Below are 18707 nucleotides of genomic sequence, written 5' to 3' on the forward strand. Positions count from 1 at the left end.
CTCTGCAGAGAATAAATCTGTACCTGGCTGTAAAAATGTTTGTTTCAGCTCCAAAGATTGTCATTTTAAAATTGGAGTAAATTAGGATTGACCCACTTTTGGAGCCACCCCTAGTGGCCATTTGAAGAACTACACCTTTAGGCACTTCCATACTGCCCCCTCCCCCCCCTCCCCCAAACGATGTAGGTTGCTGCTTCCATAAAAGTAATTATTTGTTCAAATAGCAATCTAAAATTTTACATAGCAGACGGATAAGTGGTGCAAAGCTGTATTTTAATCAGTAGGCTTGTCTTGCTAATTAGGCTTTATTTCATATAATCTGATTAGTGATGCAGAATACTACAGGAAGCTCTAGATAACTCAAACTCTAAGTATACCCTTTCATGTAAAGTCTGTACAAAATACTCTTGAACTACATATGGAAAATCCCGTGCCTCACACATTTGCCTACACAAATGTGAAGGTAATCTAAACATCTACTGTCTTTCTTTGTCTTTTGTTGAAGCTAAAACGACACAAGCAAAGCTGCAGGCCAACCAGGGCAGAACTCTAGTGAAGACAGAGCTACTGCGATCCTCACTGGGCTCATTGGTAGTCTGACAGCAGCCATTGAAAGCACTTGTGATTACTTCCCCGTAATCTATGGTCTTATCTGAGGGGCCAGAGGTCAGTTAACTCCTGTTTCTCTCTCAGTTTCTATCCGTTTCACTCTTCGCTCCTTTCAAAGCTCTCTTCTTTTTTTCTCATTTGAACTCAAACAGTGGAAAGAGGACGGTCAAAGCGGTCTGTTAGCTCAAGATCACTTCATCACACAATTGCTCAAACAGTGGGATAACTTCATACAAGAGGCCCCTCTGGGATTCTGTTATTCGAAAAGACCAGGAGAATCTCAAAGACGGACATCAAAGACTATGCAAAGGTTAGTATCCTGAACTGTATTTTAAGGATTTATGGAAAGTGCCTATTTTCAAAAGTAAGGTGTCTGAAGTTGCTGTACTCAAGATTTATATTACATATTGACTCATTTAAGACATCAGCCTTACTGTGGGTTCACAGGGGGCAAACGCAGAGCAAAGTATCTACAATAGATGAACAGTATCCGAAAGTCATGAACCCAAGAAATGAAGCCTTATTAGAACGGTCTCGGTGGATAGCTGTCCGAAAGCCATTCTTAAAGAAAGGAAACAAACAGAAAAGTTTGACAAATGACATTTTTGGTTCAAATCATTATCAATATGGAGGTCAGAAGAGCGGTACAACAGTGAGTGTCATCTGTAAAGGAGGCTCTGTCATGGCTTGGTGCTGACATTTAAGCCAGCTGTGTTGGCGATCTTATCATCACTGATGAACACAAGTACCATGGGATTTTGACCCACCATGCAATGCCATTTGGAAAGCGTCACTTTCCAGCATCACAACGACCCACACTGCATTCAAAGCATACCTAGATAGAAAACAACACAGTGGAAAACTATTCATGGACTGGCCTCCCCAGCATTACTGAAGGAGTGTGGGATCATCTCGACAGAGAGAAAACCAAAAAGCAGCAAAACTCCAAGAAGCCTGGAGAGCTCATTTTAACTTCTAGATCCAGTATCCACCATGTTTCAGTGTTTGTTTGTTTATTCCATGGCAGAGCAGATAGAGATTTGAAATATCAGGAAGACCTTGGCAAACAGGTCTGTAAATATGCCAGCAATTTCTTTATAAGTGTGCTTGAAGAAGCTAAGTGATTTTTTTTTATAAAGAAAAAGGAGGAAGCTTTTGTTATTGGTGACTTTTACACCCCTTAAAACCTGTCACGTCTGGCAGCAGAATTAGAATGCGATGTTGTGCCGGAAAATTTAGATTTTCCAAGCATATAAATAATCTATAGGCTCCTCTTGTCCCTGTGTTTCCTTTTTCTGTTAATTTATCCATTGCTATTAGTGTCATTTTGGTTATTACAGTAAATGTATAGTATCAGCTGGCAGGCAGGGCAAAAAGGAATAGGGCCAAAACAGGATTTATATTATATTGTTACTGGTGTTGATTTGAAGAAAGTTTAACAGGAGAAACTAACAATAAACTTTTAAAAAATATTAAAAACAACACTGAAGATATTTCCTATATATGACTCAATAGAAAAGATGATATTGCTGCAGTAGCGGGTTGATTTACAGCGATTAAGTGCATTATAAGGAGGCCATTGTTTAGCCACCTGTTCTATAATTTATCAGGATGTGAGAGAGGCAGCCACAGGGCGGTGGTAAGGAGAAGTCGCGGTGTTTCCGCTCGCGTCCCGTTTGTGAAGCTTTGCTGTGAAGCGTCAGCCCCAGGCGGCGGCGGCCCCTTTAAGAAAGAAGCGCCGCACACTGACGAAATTTCCTCGGCCCTGCTCTCTCTGCCAGTCTGTGTAGATCGACAACAGATCGGAGCAGCGCCGGTATCTGCAAGCTCCGGGCCAACGGCGCTGGTCAGGAAAGCTCTCTCTAGGGAGGAGGGGGGACACGCAACTGGTATTTTTTTCCCACTGTCTGCCTGCCTGACCGCTCAGCTCTCAGCAGGAGACAACATTTAGTCGGCTTTCAGAAATTAGCGGATGTATCGTCGGGATGGATGGACGGAGTGAGCGGCATTCGCCGTGAGACTGGCGCTAATTTGACGTCCTGAGCAGCAGGTGTACAGAAGGATAAAGCAGACTAAAAGGCAATCTCAGTGTTCATGAAACTTTGCTACGATTTACGTGCTGGGTAAGAAACGCTTATTTTATTTGTGAAACACAATAAATGGCTGTCGTTCTGGAGGGGAGGGAGAAAAATGAGGGCTATTATTTTATGACACCCAAGCTGTCCCAGCGTCTCTTCGGGGTCACCCAAAATGCGGATTATTTTGGTTTTCTTTTTATCTTTCCTGAGACCGCTAACTCGAGGCCTAAGTTCAACCCCCACCGTTTGAAATTAGTCGCCCTTAACAGATAAAAGTATAACGGACGCATTTGTTGTATCGTGTTAGTTAGTTTGGCCTAACTGTGCCAGAGTCTGACGGCTTTTGATGCCGTTTAAAAGAGAGAGAGAGGAAAAACACGCTTCTTCTCATTTCCTGGCCCAGTGTAACAGTGAATTTTTAAAATCAACTTCTAGTCTCAACCGAAACACTCAAAAGCACTTAAAAACAAACAAATGTTAGCGTAATATTTTACATATTTTCATGTTTTGTACCTCGGTTGCACCCCCAGAAAGATAAAGTGCTCGTGTGGTGTGTTCACTTACAGTCGGAACCTCTGACCTCTAAAAGGTGCTGTCAAACTGGATTTTTGATTAAACCAGTTGGTACAGGGCTTTAGTTTTTTTGTCGCCATACAGAGTTCAAATGTGATTACTATTTGATCAGAATCACGTTTTAACATCCTATGGAGGAGAGTGACCAGTTGTTGAGGAAGAATCTATTGTTTATATCCTTGATTATGTAACTACAAGGTGAAATAATAGCGCTGATGCTGCATGGCCAGAGGGCTGGAGGGCAGGAAGGAGTGTGTAATTTCCATGCTGTTGGCTGTTACATCATGTGCTGATCGTGACTGTTTGAGTAAACCTCACTTCAGCAGCCCCGCTCAATAATGCAGGAATTCATATTACCAAAAGTATTTCCTCATGAGTCATTTGTTTTTGGGTTTGAGTTTGCATATCAGTGGTACATCACACGGCATGCATGACCCTGAGTGGCAGCATTCAGATGCTGCACTGCCCAAAAAATAACCCTGGACATGATGTTAGGGGGAAAAAAAAGCCTGCCTTTTTATTTTCGTTGAGCAAAAACTCCACTTTGCCTAAAGGGTTGCATTAGTGGGTTAGATAAAAGCTGACGTATCCTTGTCCCCACCATTATTCTTCTGTCAGTATTTGTTCGCTGGGGGCTGTGCTTGTGCTTGAAACCTTTGTTTTGCTTTCAACTATAAACAGAGCCGGATGTGTCTAATAGGTCTTGTTAAAGTTCATCATATCTGCGCTCTCCTCCTGCCTTCCTGCTCCCTCCCGAGGGTTGACATCAAATGAAAAGGCTGGGCTCAATAGAAGCATTCACAGTGACGATATGATATGTATGGAGATAGATTTTGTCTTTAATCAGAGGCGTGATGCCTATATGCTGATATGGAAACTTGCGATATCTCTGCGCTGTTACAGTGCCATTGTTTGTTTTAGTTATTATTCTGCTTGTCAGCAGCCTGATGCTGTTCGTCTCTTCTGACCATCTGTCGCCCTTCACCTGATTATTAATGCAGGAAAGTGAACAAAAGTTGCAGCTGCCCATTGGAACATTCTGGCTGTTGCCTGTAGATGAGTTATTTAAAGGTCATGTCCCTCCCTCCCTGTCTCTGAGTGTCTTATGAAACTCATACAAGTTGAGAATAGCTTCACGGGTGAGTGTCTTGCTTTATTCAGCCTTGTTTCTACAGAAACTAAGCACCACGGATGATGAGGAGGATGACGATGAAAGCAGGATTTCCGTACATGGGTTTATACACCACGTTCAAGGAAGGCACCTGTAACGGGAAGCTAGTTCTAAAGCATCAGTCACCGAAATGGAAACACCGCACTGTGGCAGGTCTTTGTTTTCTTTTTAAACAAGCCTTTATTATCAGACCTGACTGCTAATGTCCCAGAAAATATACAGACAGTGGCCCTTGTGTGTAAGCGCTCAAGCTTTATTGGGCACCCTTTCATGTATGGTTGATGGACACCAGTGATATAGTTATGACTGAAATTAAACTAAGAACCATTTCATGATGTTTAGACATAAAACCATGTAATGAGTGTCTCTCATGATAATGCGTTATCATGGCTACAAAGACAAATGTTTAACTTAAGAGGTTACTGTGCCTCCTGATGAGTGCATTATGTTGATTTCATAGGGCTCCTCAGCTAGTTGCTTTGCAGGATTTTATGAGCACGTCTATGAAGCTGTTAATAATCCAGAGCAATAATGTGATTAGTTTGCACTTTTATTGGGGATTTTGTTACCAGGTGCAAAAGTGTACAAGTTACGGTTTTCACCTTGCGAATGTGTGTGCGTCGTCTTGTCAGAGTGCAGTCTTGACGACACTTTGTGTAGCAGCAGCTACTAGAAATGTGCTTTTGAGTGCTTCGCCAGATCTGTCTGTGGCAGATTCTTGTCAGCATAATTTCTGGCATAGTTGTGTAACTTTAAGTTACGTGTCTGCAGGTTTCAGTGCACTTAGTTGCTGGCACGTGATTGGCTGATTGGATATTTGGGATAACAAGCAGTTGAACAGGTGTATTTAATGAAGTGGCCTGTGAGTGTTTGTAAAATTTTCAGAGGGAGGCAGTGCTGTTTCACCATGCATAGACTTTACTTTGGTGGGCTGCCCAGGTATGTGGACAACTAATATATTTGGCTACTCATTGTATCATTTATCTTTTCACCCAACAGCGACATCTGCAGTTTACTAATAAACACTTCCTTTGTTTACAGTGAATAATTCTATTCATTTCTATTAGTACTGCTCACTTAGCCCTGACCCTTCCTTAGTATTTACTTTAGCCTTAATATTTAGTATTATTAGTTTTAAACCACTGAAACAAAAATATTTCACAGCTTGTGCCTCGAATGTTTTGATCACAAGTTGGTGTTTTGATTAATATTAAAAGGAATAGCACATTCATTGTTATGCAGATGATACCCAGCTTTATATGTCATTGAAGCCAGACATAGACCAATTAGTTAAACTGCAGGAGTGTCTTAAAGACAAAGGTCTGGGTCACCTCTATCAGGTGACATTGAACCCGCCCGTAGTTACAGCTCAATAGGCTGCTCAGGGCTTCCCATGATGCACTGTTTCTTCTTCATTCACCCCTTTTCAACATCTGTGTGTATACTTTGCACTAGGGCTGGGCCATATCATACCTTTCACAGTAATACCGGTATAATGTTGGGCAACGATAAGAAAATGAAATATCGCGATAGAATATGGGTAAAATGCACATGCGCAGTGCCTTTGTTTTCATACGCTCATGGCGGCGACGGAGAATGAGAAGGGAGAAAGCGGATCGTTGAATGAAACTGATGAACCAGAATTGGTTTGTAAAAATGCTGCAACTTCAGTGGTGTGGAACTGGTTTAGCTTTCGTCCGTCAGATACACAACAAAGCACATTTTTTGGTAGAGCATGAAGGCGGCCCGTCGTTACTACCGTGTTTTTCGGAATCTAAGTCGCTCTTAAAATTCTTTGATTTTCTGAAAAATCCCGTGTGCCTTATGTTGGAATTCTGGTTGTGCTTACTGACCTCGAAATGATTTTATGTACACGGCGCTCGAAAATCTGCCAAATGTTTTGGTACGACTTTGCTAAGCTACGAAGCTGCACCGCTTGATGGATTGTCGGAGTTTTCCGGCTATCGTAAGCAGGAGGCCTCTGCTCTCGCCTCCTTCCCCTAACCCCCAATTGGTCGCAGATGGCTGCCCCTCCCTAAGCTTGATTCTGGTGGAGGTTTCTTCCTGTTTAAAGGGGAGTTTGTCTTTCCCACTGTCGCCAAGTGCTTGCTAGGGGGTTGTCTGGTTATTGGGGTTTTCTCTGTATTATTGTAAGGTCTTTACCTTACAATATTAAGCCCCTGGAGGCTCCTGTTGTCGTTGTGATTTGGTGCTATGTAAATAAAACTTAACTGAGTGCTTTTGAGATGTGTAAAATGTCAGTTTTAGTTTTAGTTTCACCTCCATGGGAAACCACAAGTTGCAGAAATAACTCTTGAGTAAGTCGACTAAAGGGCATAAGACTGCCTGCAAAAGCATGACCATGTCTGGCTGTTGTAGCGAGCGTGACCCACATGACCACGAGTAACTTCAGGCTATTAAGGTCATTAGCAGGCGATATCCCAAGAAGACACAGACATGTATACACACACACAAAGTGTATTAGGCCTCAATACACCAGGCTTGTAAAGCTCCTCACCTTTAACTAAGGCATACAATAATAAACCATTTCAGCCATTGTAATTTTGTTTTATGTGCATATGTGTGTTTGTGCATCTCTCTGCTGCTCTGTTGTTTGGTTTTATGTCAGCAGCAGGCTCTCTCCCCTGGCTGGTGTGTTCACGGTGACTTATGATTAGGTAAAGGTGGGCCGAGGTGTCTTTGTGTTTGTACATAGCCGAGCAAATGACTCATGAGGGCTGTTTGTGTGTATACCCACAGTAAAAGTCGCAGCGATCAGACCTTGAGCTAAAGCCCCTTCCTCCTCCTACTCCACTTCTTCCTCCTCCTCCTTCTGTCCTCTCTTTTCATCTTTTCATCCTCCTATTTAAGCTGCTGTGGTTGAGGCTGCTCCTGGACCAGAGAAAGGGAACCTTTTAAAAAGGAAATAAGTAAACAGGAGGTAGCCTGAAGAACACTCCGGTGAAAGGAGGCAAAGAATAGCATGGGAACACGCAATGTGCGCTTGAATAGGAGTTTGCCTTGAGACTCAATGCTGCGTCATTCGCTGACATTTTTCTGACTGAAAATGTCAGTTTCTGGGGTTGTATCCAAATGTGCCTCTATTTTCTTTTCCAGCAGGCACTATTTATTTATTTATTGATTTATTGATTGTGTTGTAATATAGGTAATCAACAGCCTGGTTGAGCTAACTATAGGGACCGTCTGAGCTGATCCACCGAGCATGCTGTGAGTGGATTCGGGTGGTTACTGCGAGAACAGATTCTAGCGTGACAGGTGTCTAGGCAAGTGGAGGGAAGTGTTTATTAACCTGCCACTCAGCAGGTTTCCATTCACCCCTTGGAGGGGCGCGGGGATAAACCCACCAGTCACGTTTGTAATTTCCACTCACATGTGCCCATGTGGCCTGTTTCTTGTCTTTAATTCACCGCTAGACTTGCTGCCTCAGTGCCAGTCTAATTGTCATTTGTTTGATTACGTCTTTGCCTTGTCTTATTTCCTCTTAGACACGAGGAGTGATGTGTAGTCTAGTCTGTTAGTGCGGCTCTCCACTGAAGTGTTTAGACTTTTATGAAGTTTGTGCTTCAATCTAATGAGCTTCAAACGAGTCCCCTTTATGCGGGCTCAGAGGAGTTACCCACTGTAGCAAATTATAATTCCTAACACGCTGTTTAAAGGCCTTTGAATGTTCTTCATAATGGCAGGTCTGATCAATTTGTTGCTTGTGCAGGGATCGGCTGCTGAGGATTGATGAAATAAGAGTTTTTACAGTATTTGCAATAAGAAAGAAGTGATTCAATCTTTAGGCATAACAAACAAATGGGCAGTTAATAAGAAAAGCAGGTTGGTAGCTAAGGCTGCCACTCCTGAGCTCTTAGAAAAGGAGTAAGAAAGTTGGACTAGTCCTGAGTCTGACAACAAGTCAGTATGGTAGAAAGCTTGACGGCTGTCCAGCCATTCACAAAGCAAAGTCTTGACAGGAGTCCAGTCAGATAAACTCTGCGTCATGTTGTTGTATGGCAGGCATTCGGTCAAGCTGATTAGGTCTCGGGAGGATTAAATCCAGAACGACTACTACCCATCACAGCCATGTTTATTGTATATTCTAGGGGTCTGTGCTCAGCTGCAAAAACTGATCGTGGTTTCCACCGAAAATAAGGGATTTTTCTTTTTTTTTCTTTTTAAATATTTATTTTTAAGAGGCCTTCCTTAGGGATGCACCGGTGTGCTTTTTTTTTTATTTTATTTTATTTTTTTTTAGCTCTAATATGATAACGCTAGCTTAGCTTCAGGTGTCTGCCAAAAAGAACAACTAAAATGTAATATAATAATCAATAAATCCAAATATATCAGTTTACTTAATTAATATTGATAAGATGCAGGTGAAGAGCTGAGCATATTGAGACGTTGCAGAGCAGGTGCACTAAAAGCTTCGGGTGAGAGCGACAGAATGAAGCTGTCTGATCGTGTCTTTGATGTTAACTGACACAGTTTGTACACGCCACAATGTTAATGTTAGACTGTTAGTGGTTGTGGTTACATACTTTCATACCTTTCATTATCTCGTAACTATAACAGATTTTATTAGATGAAAACAAAATGTGCTTAACATAGAAAATGAAGAAACTTTAAAAAACTGCGTAGGTTTACGTTGCTTTAAGGCAGTGAAAACAGCAAAACGGAATAAAACAAAACAGCAAAACTTATTAATTGTAGGCCTGTGTGGTTTTGAGTCTGTTTTTGAATGTAAACACAGATGTAATTGATCTCGAGTGAGCAGGTTGGTTGTTCCAGAGAACAGGACCACATTAACTGAAAGCACCTTCAGCAAACTTGGATATGATTCTGGGTATAGTTAAAGATCTGAACCTGATGACCTGAGAGGTCTGACTGGGTTGTAGGCAATCATAAGGTTGTTTACCGTGCTGATAGGAAATGTTAGTGTAGCCATAAAAAAAAATCCTGTTTGTTAAAGGACAGTTGATCCAGCTGTCTACTTGATTACAGGAGTAATTGAAGCTGTTGAGGTAAATGGTAAATGGCCTGTATTTGTATAGCGCTTTACTAGTCCCTAAGGACCCCAAAGCGCTTTCCACATCCAGTCATCCACCCATTCACACACACATTCACACACTGGTGATGGCAAGCTACATTGTAGCCAAAGCCCTGGGGCGCACTGACAGAGGCGAGGCTGCCGGACACTGGCGCCACCGGGCCCTCTGACCACCACCAGTAGGCAACGGGTGAAGTGTCTTGCCCAAGGACACAACGACCGAGACTGTCGGAGCCGGGGCTCGAACGGGCAACCTTCTGATTACAAGACGAACTCCCAACTCTTGAGCCACGACCGCCCACATGTGTCTCACTAAATGTGTTATCATCCTCCAAAGGTTTCATTTTTTTTTTTTTTTTTTTTTTGAGAAGTCAGCAACAGATGTGCTAAAGTTAGCTGCAGGTCCTTTGTTGAATTTAGCCGTCAGCCTATCGGATACAGTCCACTCTTCAGCTTTTGACATTTTGTTTTTGAGTAGGTGTACTGATTATTTTAGTGTGAATCAGTACTCGTTAGTACCAACATAACTCGTTAATAGTACAAAGTGTGGTACCCATCCATAGTGTTGTCATGTTTCTGTTGTCCTGTTAGGATTTAAAGTAGACACATGCTGTTGCTTACACTAGTTAACAATGCGGAGCTACAGTGGGCTAAAAGTTTGGGATAGTATAATTTTGGACTTGGACAATCTTTGCACCATTTTTTACTGTTTACCATTCGTTTTGATATCTGTCCCTTACATTCACTTGTTAGGCTGCGGTAGGCTAGATCCTTGTTCGCAGCCAGCAGGCCAAACAGCTTTTTCTGGAAGAAACACTGAGTGCGTGATAGTTGCAGTGAGTCACAGCTAGAGCCTGGCCAGGATAACAGTCAGTTGATAATATTGCAGCACATGTAGCCAAGTAACGTGTTCATATGAAGTTGCCAGTTAGATTGTGAAATGCATTGCTGGAAAACTAATAAAAATGAACCCACGATTCTTTCTTTTCAGTGACATTTATTCGTGCACTCCTTAAACGCCTGTGTCGGCACTGGTCTCAAGAATTCGCGATCTGCCGCACTGTGCTCGCTACAGTTGGTCAAATCACCTTTAGTTAGCGCTTCTCTGTCACGCGCCATAAAGGAACAGGAAGCTAGAAACAACATAAAGCTGAAAGAAATGTGTTGGTTTTGCTAATTGAGATCAAAACACTACAATAACACAACATTTTATATTTTTATTAATATTTCTATTTTCTGTCTATTAGTCATTTCATACACGGACCAGTTTAGAAACGATGAGTCCTGATCACATACTTCTGGATGGCACTATTGATGTGAAACAGCAGCCTTGACAGCACTGTGATGTGTTTGCCAGAAACAGTTTAGCACCTGTTGTGCTTTGAAGCTGGTTCCTGTTAAACTATCATGACCTGTTTCGCACATTGCTGGTAGATGACTTTGTAAATCCTGTCTGTATTTCGTTACTTTCATAAGGGTCAAGTTTACTGCAGTGGATGATGACTCAAACAGCCCCCACTTGTCTTCATTAGATGTCAACCCTTGACACGAAAACGCAACCATTAAGCCTTTAACAGCCTCCCACAGTCCCTCTCGACCAGCACCACCTTTCCAGCTATTGATGTGAATTAAATCTGCTGTTTGCTGGAGGAGTGACAGGATACGGTGGCCCCATATTCCTGTGTAGACTAAAAAGAGGAGGAAAATCCAAACACTGGAAAATTTGGAGCCTGAACATGCAGTCCAAGACTGTAGTATGTGTTGGTATGTGAGAAAATGGATCAAGCACCGCCTTACAGGAAGAGAAGCGTGACACGTTACATTTCTTAGATTTAAGATTAAGGTTATATGTTACAATTAAGTGAATATTTTTTTAACTAATAATTGAATCCCTTCCTCTGTATGTGCATCAAATTAATTCAGTAAAATATAAACCAAACTATTCTGTAAACAATAATCTGTATATAACGATGAAGAAAAGCATGTTTACATGAACTGTAGTGGGTCTGTGAGTTTTGTAAACAACAGGGGAGTAAAGACATTGTTTTCCTCTCAGTGTTAATGACTCGTCCTTTACTGCCTGTTCAGCAGCCCGTGTATTTTGTGCCCGCAGGGTTGCCGTCCGCCATGTTAAGGTAAAGCCCAGGTGTGCGGTGTTGACCATGCTAAAGCGCCTGGACAAGATCCGCTTCCGAGGCCCCAGGACGAGAGACGAATTCCCGGATCTGGCCGAGTCGCCACCTGCCTCCGACAACGAATGTAGCGACGACATGCAGCTGAAGCCGAGAGCAGCTCTGCGTGACACAGAGGACGTCCTGCGAGAACCCGTGAGTGCTCATCATTTTGTTTTCTTCTTTTGTGTTTGTTTGGTTTTTTGTCCTGTGATGGAAAGGTAAACACGCATGGGAGGATTTAGGGTTTTGTTTTGGTTTTTTTGGGGTTGTTTTGTGACTCATCCATTAGTCCTTCTAAAAAGGGTGTGATGCTAAATCACTGAAGTTGGTGTTTCTTCAACAGAAAAAAGGGGGGAGACAAGCAGGGGATTTTGCTTTACCTTTATCATGCTGGTTTGAATTTCTTCTCCAGTTTAAGGAGCGCTGCAGCTGAAAAACAAAACCATGTTGCTCTTTTTAAAAGTCCCCTTCTTTCTGCTTATCTGAAGAGGAACGAAAAAGGGAGGGCTCATCATGAAAAGAAAAATGGAGGAGATGGCAGCAGTGAGGTTTTTCTAATAGTGGACATAAGATATAGATAGCCATCAGCATGAGTCAAGAGCCTAAATACTGGAAGCATTTGTGAGAAGTAGAGAATGAAAAATGGAGGGAGAGAAAAGATTTAAGCGGGGAGAGTGATGGAGGAGGCGAGAGGACAGGAAGTTGGCCTCAGAAGATTGGACTCCAAGATGTCTAGAGGGGAGGGCATGGACAAGATCCAGAGGAAACTGTAAGAAGACTAAACTTTGTGACAAAATAAAAAAACACCATGTTTTCTGATATTTCTTCCCCCCACGCTGGATGCTGTTCTGAAATCTGAAGCTTTCTTCTGCCCTCAGTGGTGACTAAAAACGGCAGGATTGTCGTCATTGCCGTGCACACTGATAATTAAATGCACCAGATTAGTCACTTGATTGTATCATTTCCTGAATAAATGCTCAGGAGATCTCTGTCCCCTTTCATTGTTTTTTTTTCTGTCTTCTTCTGTGTCTCTGTTCAGAGAGAGAGTTTAGGTAACTGTTGCTCATGAGGCCTTTCTTTGAGTTTTCCTGCACAAATCAAATGAGTGATCTAGCCGTGAATTCCCTTTTGAGCGTACTTTATAGGCATGTGCAACGTGTCTGTATTTTCATGTGTTTGTTTTCACACGTGCACCTGTGAGCTAGGATATAATTTTTCTGTCTTTGCTCTGGTGTTTGCCTGTGTGCATACCAGCCCACTGAGAAGGCATCACCCACATCACAGCACTGATGACTCACACTCTGAAGCCCTAAAATAGACCAAGCTTGCTCTCATCCCTGCTGGGATGCACACATGAAGCATGCACTTTCTCCCACATTCCCTTGTGTATCTTATAGCCTAAACGGCATGGTGGATATCTCACCTTTAGTCCACAGTACCCTTAAGAGGTCCTTATTGTCACACTGGAGCCCACCCTGGTGGCACCACTGATGTGTGCTTTTTACCCTTCAGGATTGGGTCATATGGCCTAAGTGGAAACCTAATTTCATTGCCTCATCTGTTTAAAAAGAGCGTGCCCTTGGGTTGCTGAATATATACACCGATACTTCTTGACAAACTAGCTTGTGTCATCCATATTAAATAGACAGGATGTCATTGGGCAGATGGCGCTCAGTCATTGAACAGACGAGCGCGTGCGACCTCACCGGCCTCACTTTACCTGCTGGATCAGGCAGCTTGATCACCGCAAATGTTGGACTTTCAGTGTAGCCATTATCTATTGTAATGGTCTCTTTCAGCCAAGACAATGACCAAAATGTAATGTTAATATTCAAATGTGAGAAACTAGACCTGAATTATGTATTCCTGCCATTACGTAGCACATTTTCTCTCATTCTGAAGCAGGATATTGTGGTTATAAAGAAATAACCAAACTAATGAAGCATTGCTTCTGCCGCCAGCCATGCGGAGCATTAATCACCTAAAAAGGACTGACTATAACAAGTCACCCCATAAATTAAAACGAGCTCTACAAATTGAATCAATTGTACTGACTTAAAATACTAAAAGTACCCAATAGGAATAATGTAAAAATCAAATTATAAATGTATTTATTAAGCACATTAAATGACCAAAGTGCTGAAAAAAGGCACAGTGGATAAAATAAACAAGTGAATAGATTTGAAATAAGTAAAGTACTTGCTAGCAGGTGCTAAAAGTGTACAGTTGTAGTTGAAAAAGGCACAGGAGACACAGTGTGCAACTCGGTGTCAGAGGCCAATGAAGAAAAATGAGTTTTGTGGGTAGTTTTAGGACAAAATAGAAGGAGCAGGTTTGACAAAGAGGGCAAATGTGTCCTGGAGAAAATGTCTCGCAAGTTTAAATTAAGACGCGGGACCATCCGAGCAGCTAAGTGTCAGCTGATTGGATCTCCATTTGTAGACATCAATATATTCAAATGTCTCCATTTCCTCCAGCTGCATGTGTGCATTTTAATTAGATGCATTTGTTCCTTTTAAGTTTTACATGTTGTCATGCATTTAAAATACTTGACCAGCTGTTAGCGCTGAACAGCTTCGAACCTGCCATTCAATGCCAAAGCATGTACTTACTAGACATGAGTACTTGAGCCTGTAATGATACCATCAGGATTTAAACTCAAGACTCTTATCTCTCTCTGTTTTTCATATTAAGGTCCAAAGATCAGTTTTGTAATGGCAGAAAAATCCAAAAGAGTTGAGCTCTGGGTTACAGTCATCCTTTTGAAATGTCAACAGTAGCCAAACCTGATTTATATACTTTGTAAACACTACAGAATACAACCGAGTGGGTTTAAATTTGTCATGTATGAGGAGCTGTGAGCAACCTTTAAGATGTTGCTGTGGCAAGCGGTGTCTTTTCTTAGTATACCTTCTAAGTTGTATATTTGTAATCAGTTTTATTGGATTTTAAAGTGACTTTTCAAGAAACACCTCAGATACCTGAGCCATTTTTTAGAAATCACATGGTTAACAGCAAATCTGCTTGGGAAGGGGGGAGGGTGGGTAGTTTCACTGGTAGAAAAACAAAAGTGAAAGTGAGAAGAGGCACAAATAATACTTGTGTGGCTATCTTTGCAGCTGCATGTTCGTTAACAAGTGCTGCTAAACTTGCATGTGCCTGCTATTGTCTATTGTGGTTTTGTTTTGGGTTTTTCGCTGCTGCCCAAATACATTTGTTAATTGTTTTTCATTAGAATTGACAGATCAAAAAGTACCACCAGCGGCCCGCTTGACCGCTGCTCTGTCAGACACAAAGAAGGTCTCTATTGATGTGCTCAGAAGCAGAGCAAAGCTTTGAAGTCTTCCTCTCTTATTATCACCTTCATCTGCGAGGCTCTCTTCTAGCCTCCTGAGAGAGTTAAAAATCAGGAGTAGAGTGTAGTCGGCACGTGAGATCCCAGGAGCTGCTCTCTTCTCAAATGACTCTGAATCGGGGAGGACTGGACATTTTCAGGGCGACTTGTCTCGTTACCTGAGCACTCCAGCGCAGGAGCCCAGCCCCTACATTAAAGCGCTAAGAGTAGCCTGCCTCACAGTGTAGGAGAGCACTTAGCAGCTGGTCGAATCTCTCCTCTGTACAAGAAAACTGTTGCTAACCAGGACATCTCTGCATTTGTCTTGTTCTGATGATATTCTCCTAGAGGCTAGAAGAAAATGGAAACAGAGGTGCTGTCAGACAGGAAGTGTTTGCATCGGCAGAGTTTAGAAGAGTAAGTCAGTGATACTTGACATTTTAACCTGACTTGATTTAGACTTTCAAGTTTTTCTCTTTAAGGTTGGCAACAAATCCAACTTCTAGTCACGAGCAGGCATAAAGTCTGTACAACAGGTATCACTAAAAGAAAATGGATCGAGTTATATATCGATTTTTAAAAGCCGGCCTTCGAACAGGAAGGGCTGAAAGAGATATTGAGGAAGTGATTGAGAGGTTTCAGTTTTTGCAGGATTTTGAAGCAGCTGTCAATTCATGTTGGGCTTCTAGCCAACATCTGGCAGCATCATCTCTTTCCAGGCTTTAAACAAGTAAAAGCAGCTGAATACTCCCCAAAAACATCATCATTATTATTATTATTATGTATACTTTTTAGGAGCTGACTACTGTTAGTTCCCCCCCCCCCCCCATTTTTCTACACCTCACTTTCTTTAAAAAAAATGAAAATACTGTGATCAGAACAATTACATATTTATATCCTGGTGTTTGTGGATGGAAGGGGCCGGTATAATCATGAAGCCTATAAAATAAGTGAAGTGAGAAATGGCTAACGTGAAGCAGAGAGGTGCAGAAACTACTGAGAGTTGTGGCTCAATAAACAGGACCGTCTGTGAAGAGCTAAAGAGCTCCAGGATGAAGTGTGTTAAATCTGCTCCTTGACTCAGATCACCCACACAGTTATCCAGTCACAGACAAAAAAGGTGCAAATCATGGAGACGCGAAGAAACCAGTTTCTTGAATCTTGCAGGAGTGCACAATGGCAGCACATTTTTAAAACTCGGAGGTTTATGAAGGTGCTTTATATTGTAAGGTAAGAATCCTACAGTAATACTGCAAAAACCCACAAAATTAGAACAATGAGTAAAGGACAGTGGGAAGGGAAAACGCCCTTTTAACAGGAAGAAACCTCTGGCAGAACCGGGCTCAGGCAGGGCCGGCGGACGTGACTGGCTAAGGTGTGATGACTAAGCAGCAATAAGAAAAATTCAATTCAATTTTAGTCAGTGGAAGCTGATCAGAAATCACTCAACAGTTGGATTTAAAATTAAAAATATGGGTGGAGTAAATGAGTTCAACAGCATCTCTTAGCTTCTGTTTTATACCAGACAGACTGGATTAATATTGCATTTCAAATAGATTCCAGGGCGTGACCTTATGCAGTCTTTTGCTGAGGTTGCAGATAAATGGTTGAAGGCTGAGTGGGTGTGATGCAAAGTACAAGTTGATCTTTATATAGCAACCTTGTTGCTTGGAGAATTTCATTAGATGGAGGTGTTTCCTGTGATTTGCACACTTGTCACAGTTATATCTGTTCAGTTTTCTCAGCGTGCATTCTCAGAAGAGATTGAGTTTCTCTTTTTTTTCCAAACGGAGGGTTTCCTAAACTCACATCACATGCTCATTAAAAGGAGAGAGGGGGAACACAATAATTAATTAGCCGATATTTGTCCAGGGTGACGTCAGCGTTTGACCTACTTTTGATAACCAGGACATTATGAGTGTGAGCGGACGCCTACTTAAAGCATCAGAGGCGTGTATAAGTGATGCGTCCTCGTAGGACATAAAACAAAGCCGCCAAAATCCAAACTAAAGAGAATCGTTGCTCGCAATGCAGCAAAAAAACATCTGTTTGCCCCTCTGTCCTCTCCTCACATTTCCTCCTCATCTTTCTCTTTCATGCCTCTTTTTTTTTTTTTTTTTTTTGGCTCTCTTTCATCCTGCTTCCTTCATTTACTTCTCTGCCCTCTTTCACTTTCTCTCTTTCACTCAACATCCCTCTTCTTCTTCGTGACACACTTCCAGGAGAGCCTCTCATTTGTTTTCTTTGAAGTGCTTCTGTATTCAGGGACGCGCTATCCATCGTGGCGTCGCTGTCTCACCAGCCTTCGGTGTCGTTAGACTTTGGCTCTCTCCCAAAGCACTTTTTTTTTTTAGGTCACCATCAGTTTTGTGCTACTGCGCTCTCGTCCTCAGACTGCAACATCTCAAGCAAGGGAGACTGTCTATGCAGGCACATGCAAGCCTCACCGGTTGCTGTCAGGGAGAAGCTGCTGCAGTGTGTGTGCGTTAGTGTATGCGTCTGTTGTGTGGCGAGAGTCTCTTAAAGGACCCCCGCTATAGTCGAGCAGCGATGCTCAACCTGCAGTGCTCATCACGCACTAGCACAGCCGTCTCTCTCATCCTGTCCTCCTCCTTCATCACCCGCTCTCCCCTTTTTTTCCTTACCCTTCTCATCCCGCTCCCTTCTCTCTCTCACACACAGTCATCATCTCTCAGTCGTTGCCATACATTTCGTCCACCTACTCTCCCTGTGTGTCAGGGTTGTATCCCTCAGTCATTGCTGTTTGAGTCATCAGTGTTGCTGTAGTCAGAAGAGGTGGGGGGGTTCTCCTCTTTTTTTGCCTTCCTCCTGCTATCTCGCTCCTGCTGGACTCGAACCAGGAGAGGAAACATTGGTGTGAGTCACTGCACCAAGCTAATCTGTGTGTATTCGATCATATGGGATCTCCCTGCTTGTGCTCTCGTGTGGATTTTGTGTCGCGTGCATGGAAACAAGAATTCAAATCTGATTTTCTTTGTTGTTTCTCTGTTTTTGTTTGTGTTTGCCTGCGTGCCTGTGTATGTATGCATGAATGAATGTGTGTGTCTGTGTGCACAGGCTGGTTCGGGGTCTCCCACTATGGCTGCAGCCATACAGGACTTCCAGAGGTCAGAGTCAGAGCGGCTCAACGAAGTCAAGGGTCATTTGGAAATTGCCTTATTGGAGAAACATTTCCTACGTGAGTATGCACACACTGCACTTTTCTGGGCATTTATTTTCCAACTAAATATAATTGCTTAAGCTGCTTTTATTTACTGAAACTTTATTTGTGCTGCTTGCACTTAAAGCTGAGAAAAATCCAGTTTTTGAGGTCCCAGTGTAGGTATCAGCCAATCAAATATGTTTATTCAAATGCTCCAGTCTGACTGTTAAGCCAAAAAATCTCATGCATTTATTCAGAAAGAGCAAAGTGGCTTCCTGTTATAGTTCAGCATCAAAATGGAGAAGTTGATCACTGAAGTGGCTAATCAGCCTGTTCTAAATGAACGCATTTCCTAACAGGCAGCTAACTTGGCTGATACACTTTTAATTAAAGCTCAGCTACCTTGCTTTGTGATGGTTGGTTACTGTTGCTATGGTAGTCGCACCAGCAAAAATAGCCACACAAACATCCGTAACACCCACCATCGAGCACCGGAGCAGCATATCTGAGTCCTGCCTCAGATTTTCTGAATTACCCAGAACTAGTGATGCA

At 42.3% G+C, this 18707-nt stretch overlaps 1 protein-coding gene across 3 annotated transcripts in view; it reads left to right on the plus strand.

Annotated features, from left to right (window-relative positions):
* The first annotated feature begins 2236 nt into the window (after positions 1-2236).
* The window catches only part of gramd4a (GRAM domain containing 4a), a 48642-nt gene continuing 32171 nt past the window's right edge, over positions 2237-18707 (plus strand). For all 3 annotated transcript variants that reach the window (XM_005725113.1, XM_005725115.1, XM_005725114.1), the window contains exons 1-3: positions 2237-2732; positions 11598-11811; positions 18071-18191. In XM_005725113.1, the coding sequence (XP_005725170.1) occupies positions 2704-2732; positions 11598-11811; positions 18071-18191 (364 nt within the window). In that variant the 5' untranslated portion in view covers positions 2237-2703. The remainder of the gene's footprint in view (positions 2733-11597; positions 11812-18070; positions 18192-18707) is intronic.

This window comes from Pundamilia nyererei, unplaced genomic scaffold, assembly GCF_000239375.1.
Source record: "Pundamilia nyererei isolate P.nyererei 1_Seehausen unplaced genomic scaffold, PunNye1.0 scaffold00014, whole genome shotgun sequence".
Classification (NCBI taxonomy): Eukaryota; Metazoa; Chordata; class Actinopteri; order Cichliformes; family Cichlidae; genus Pundamilia; species Pundamilia nyererei.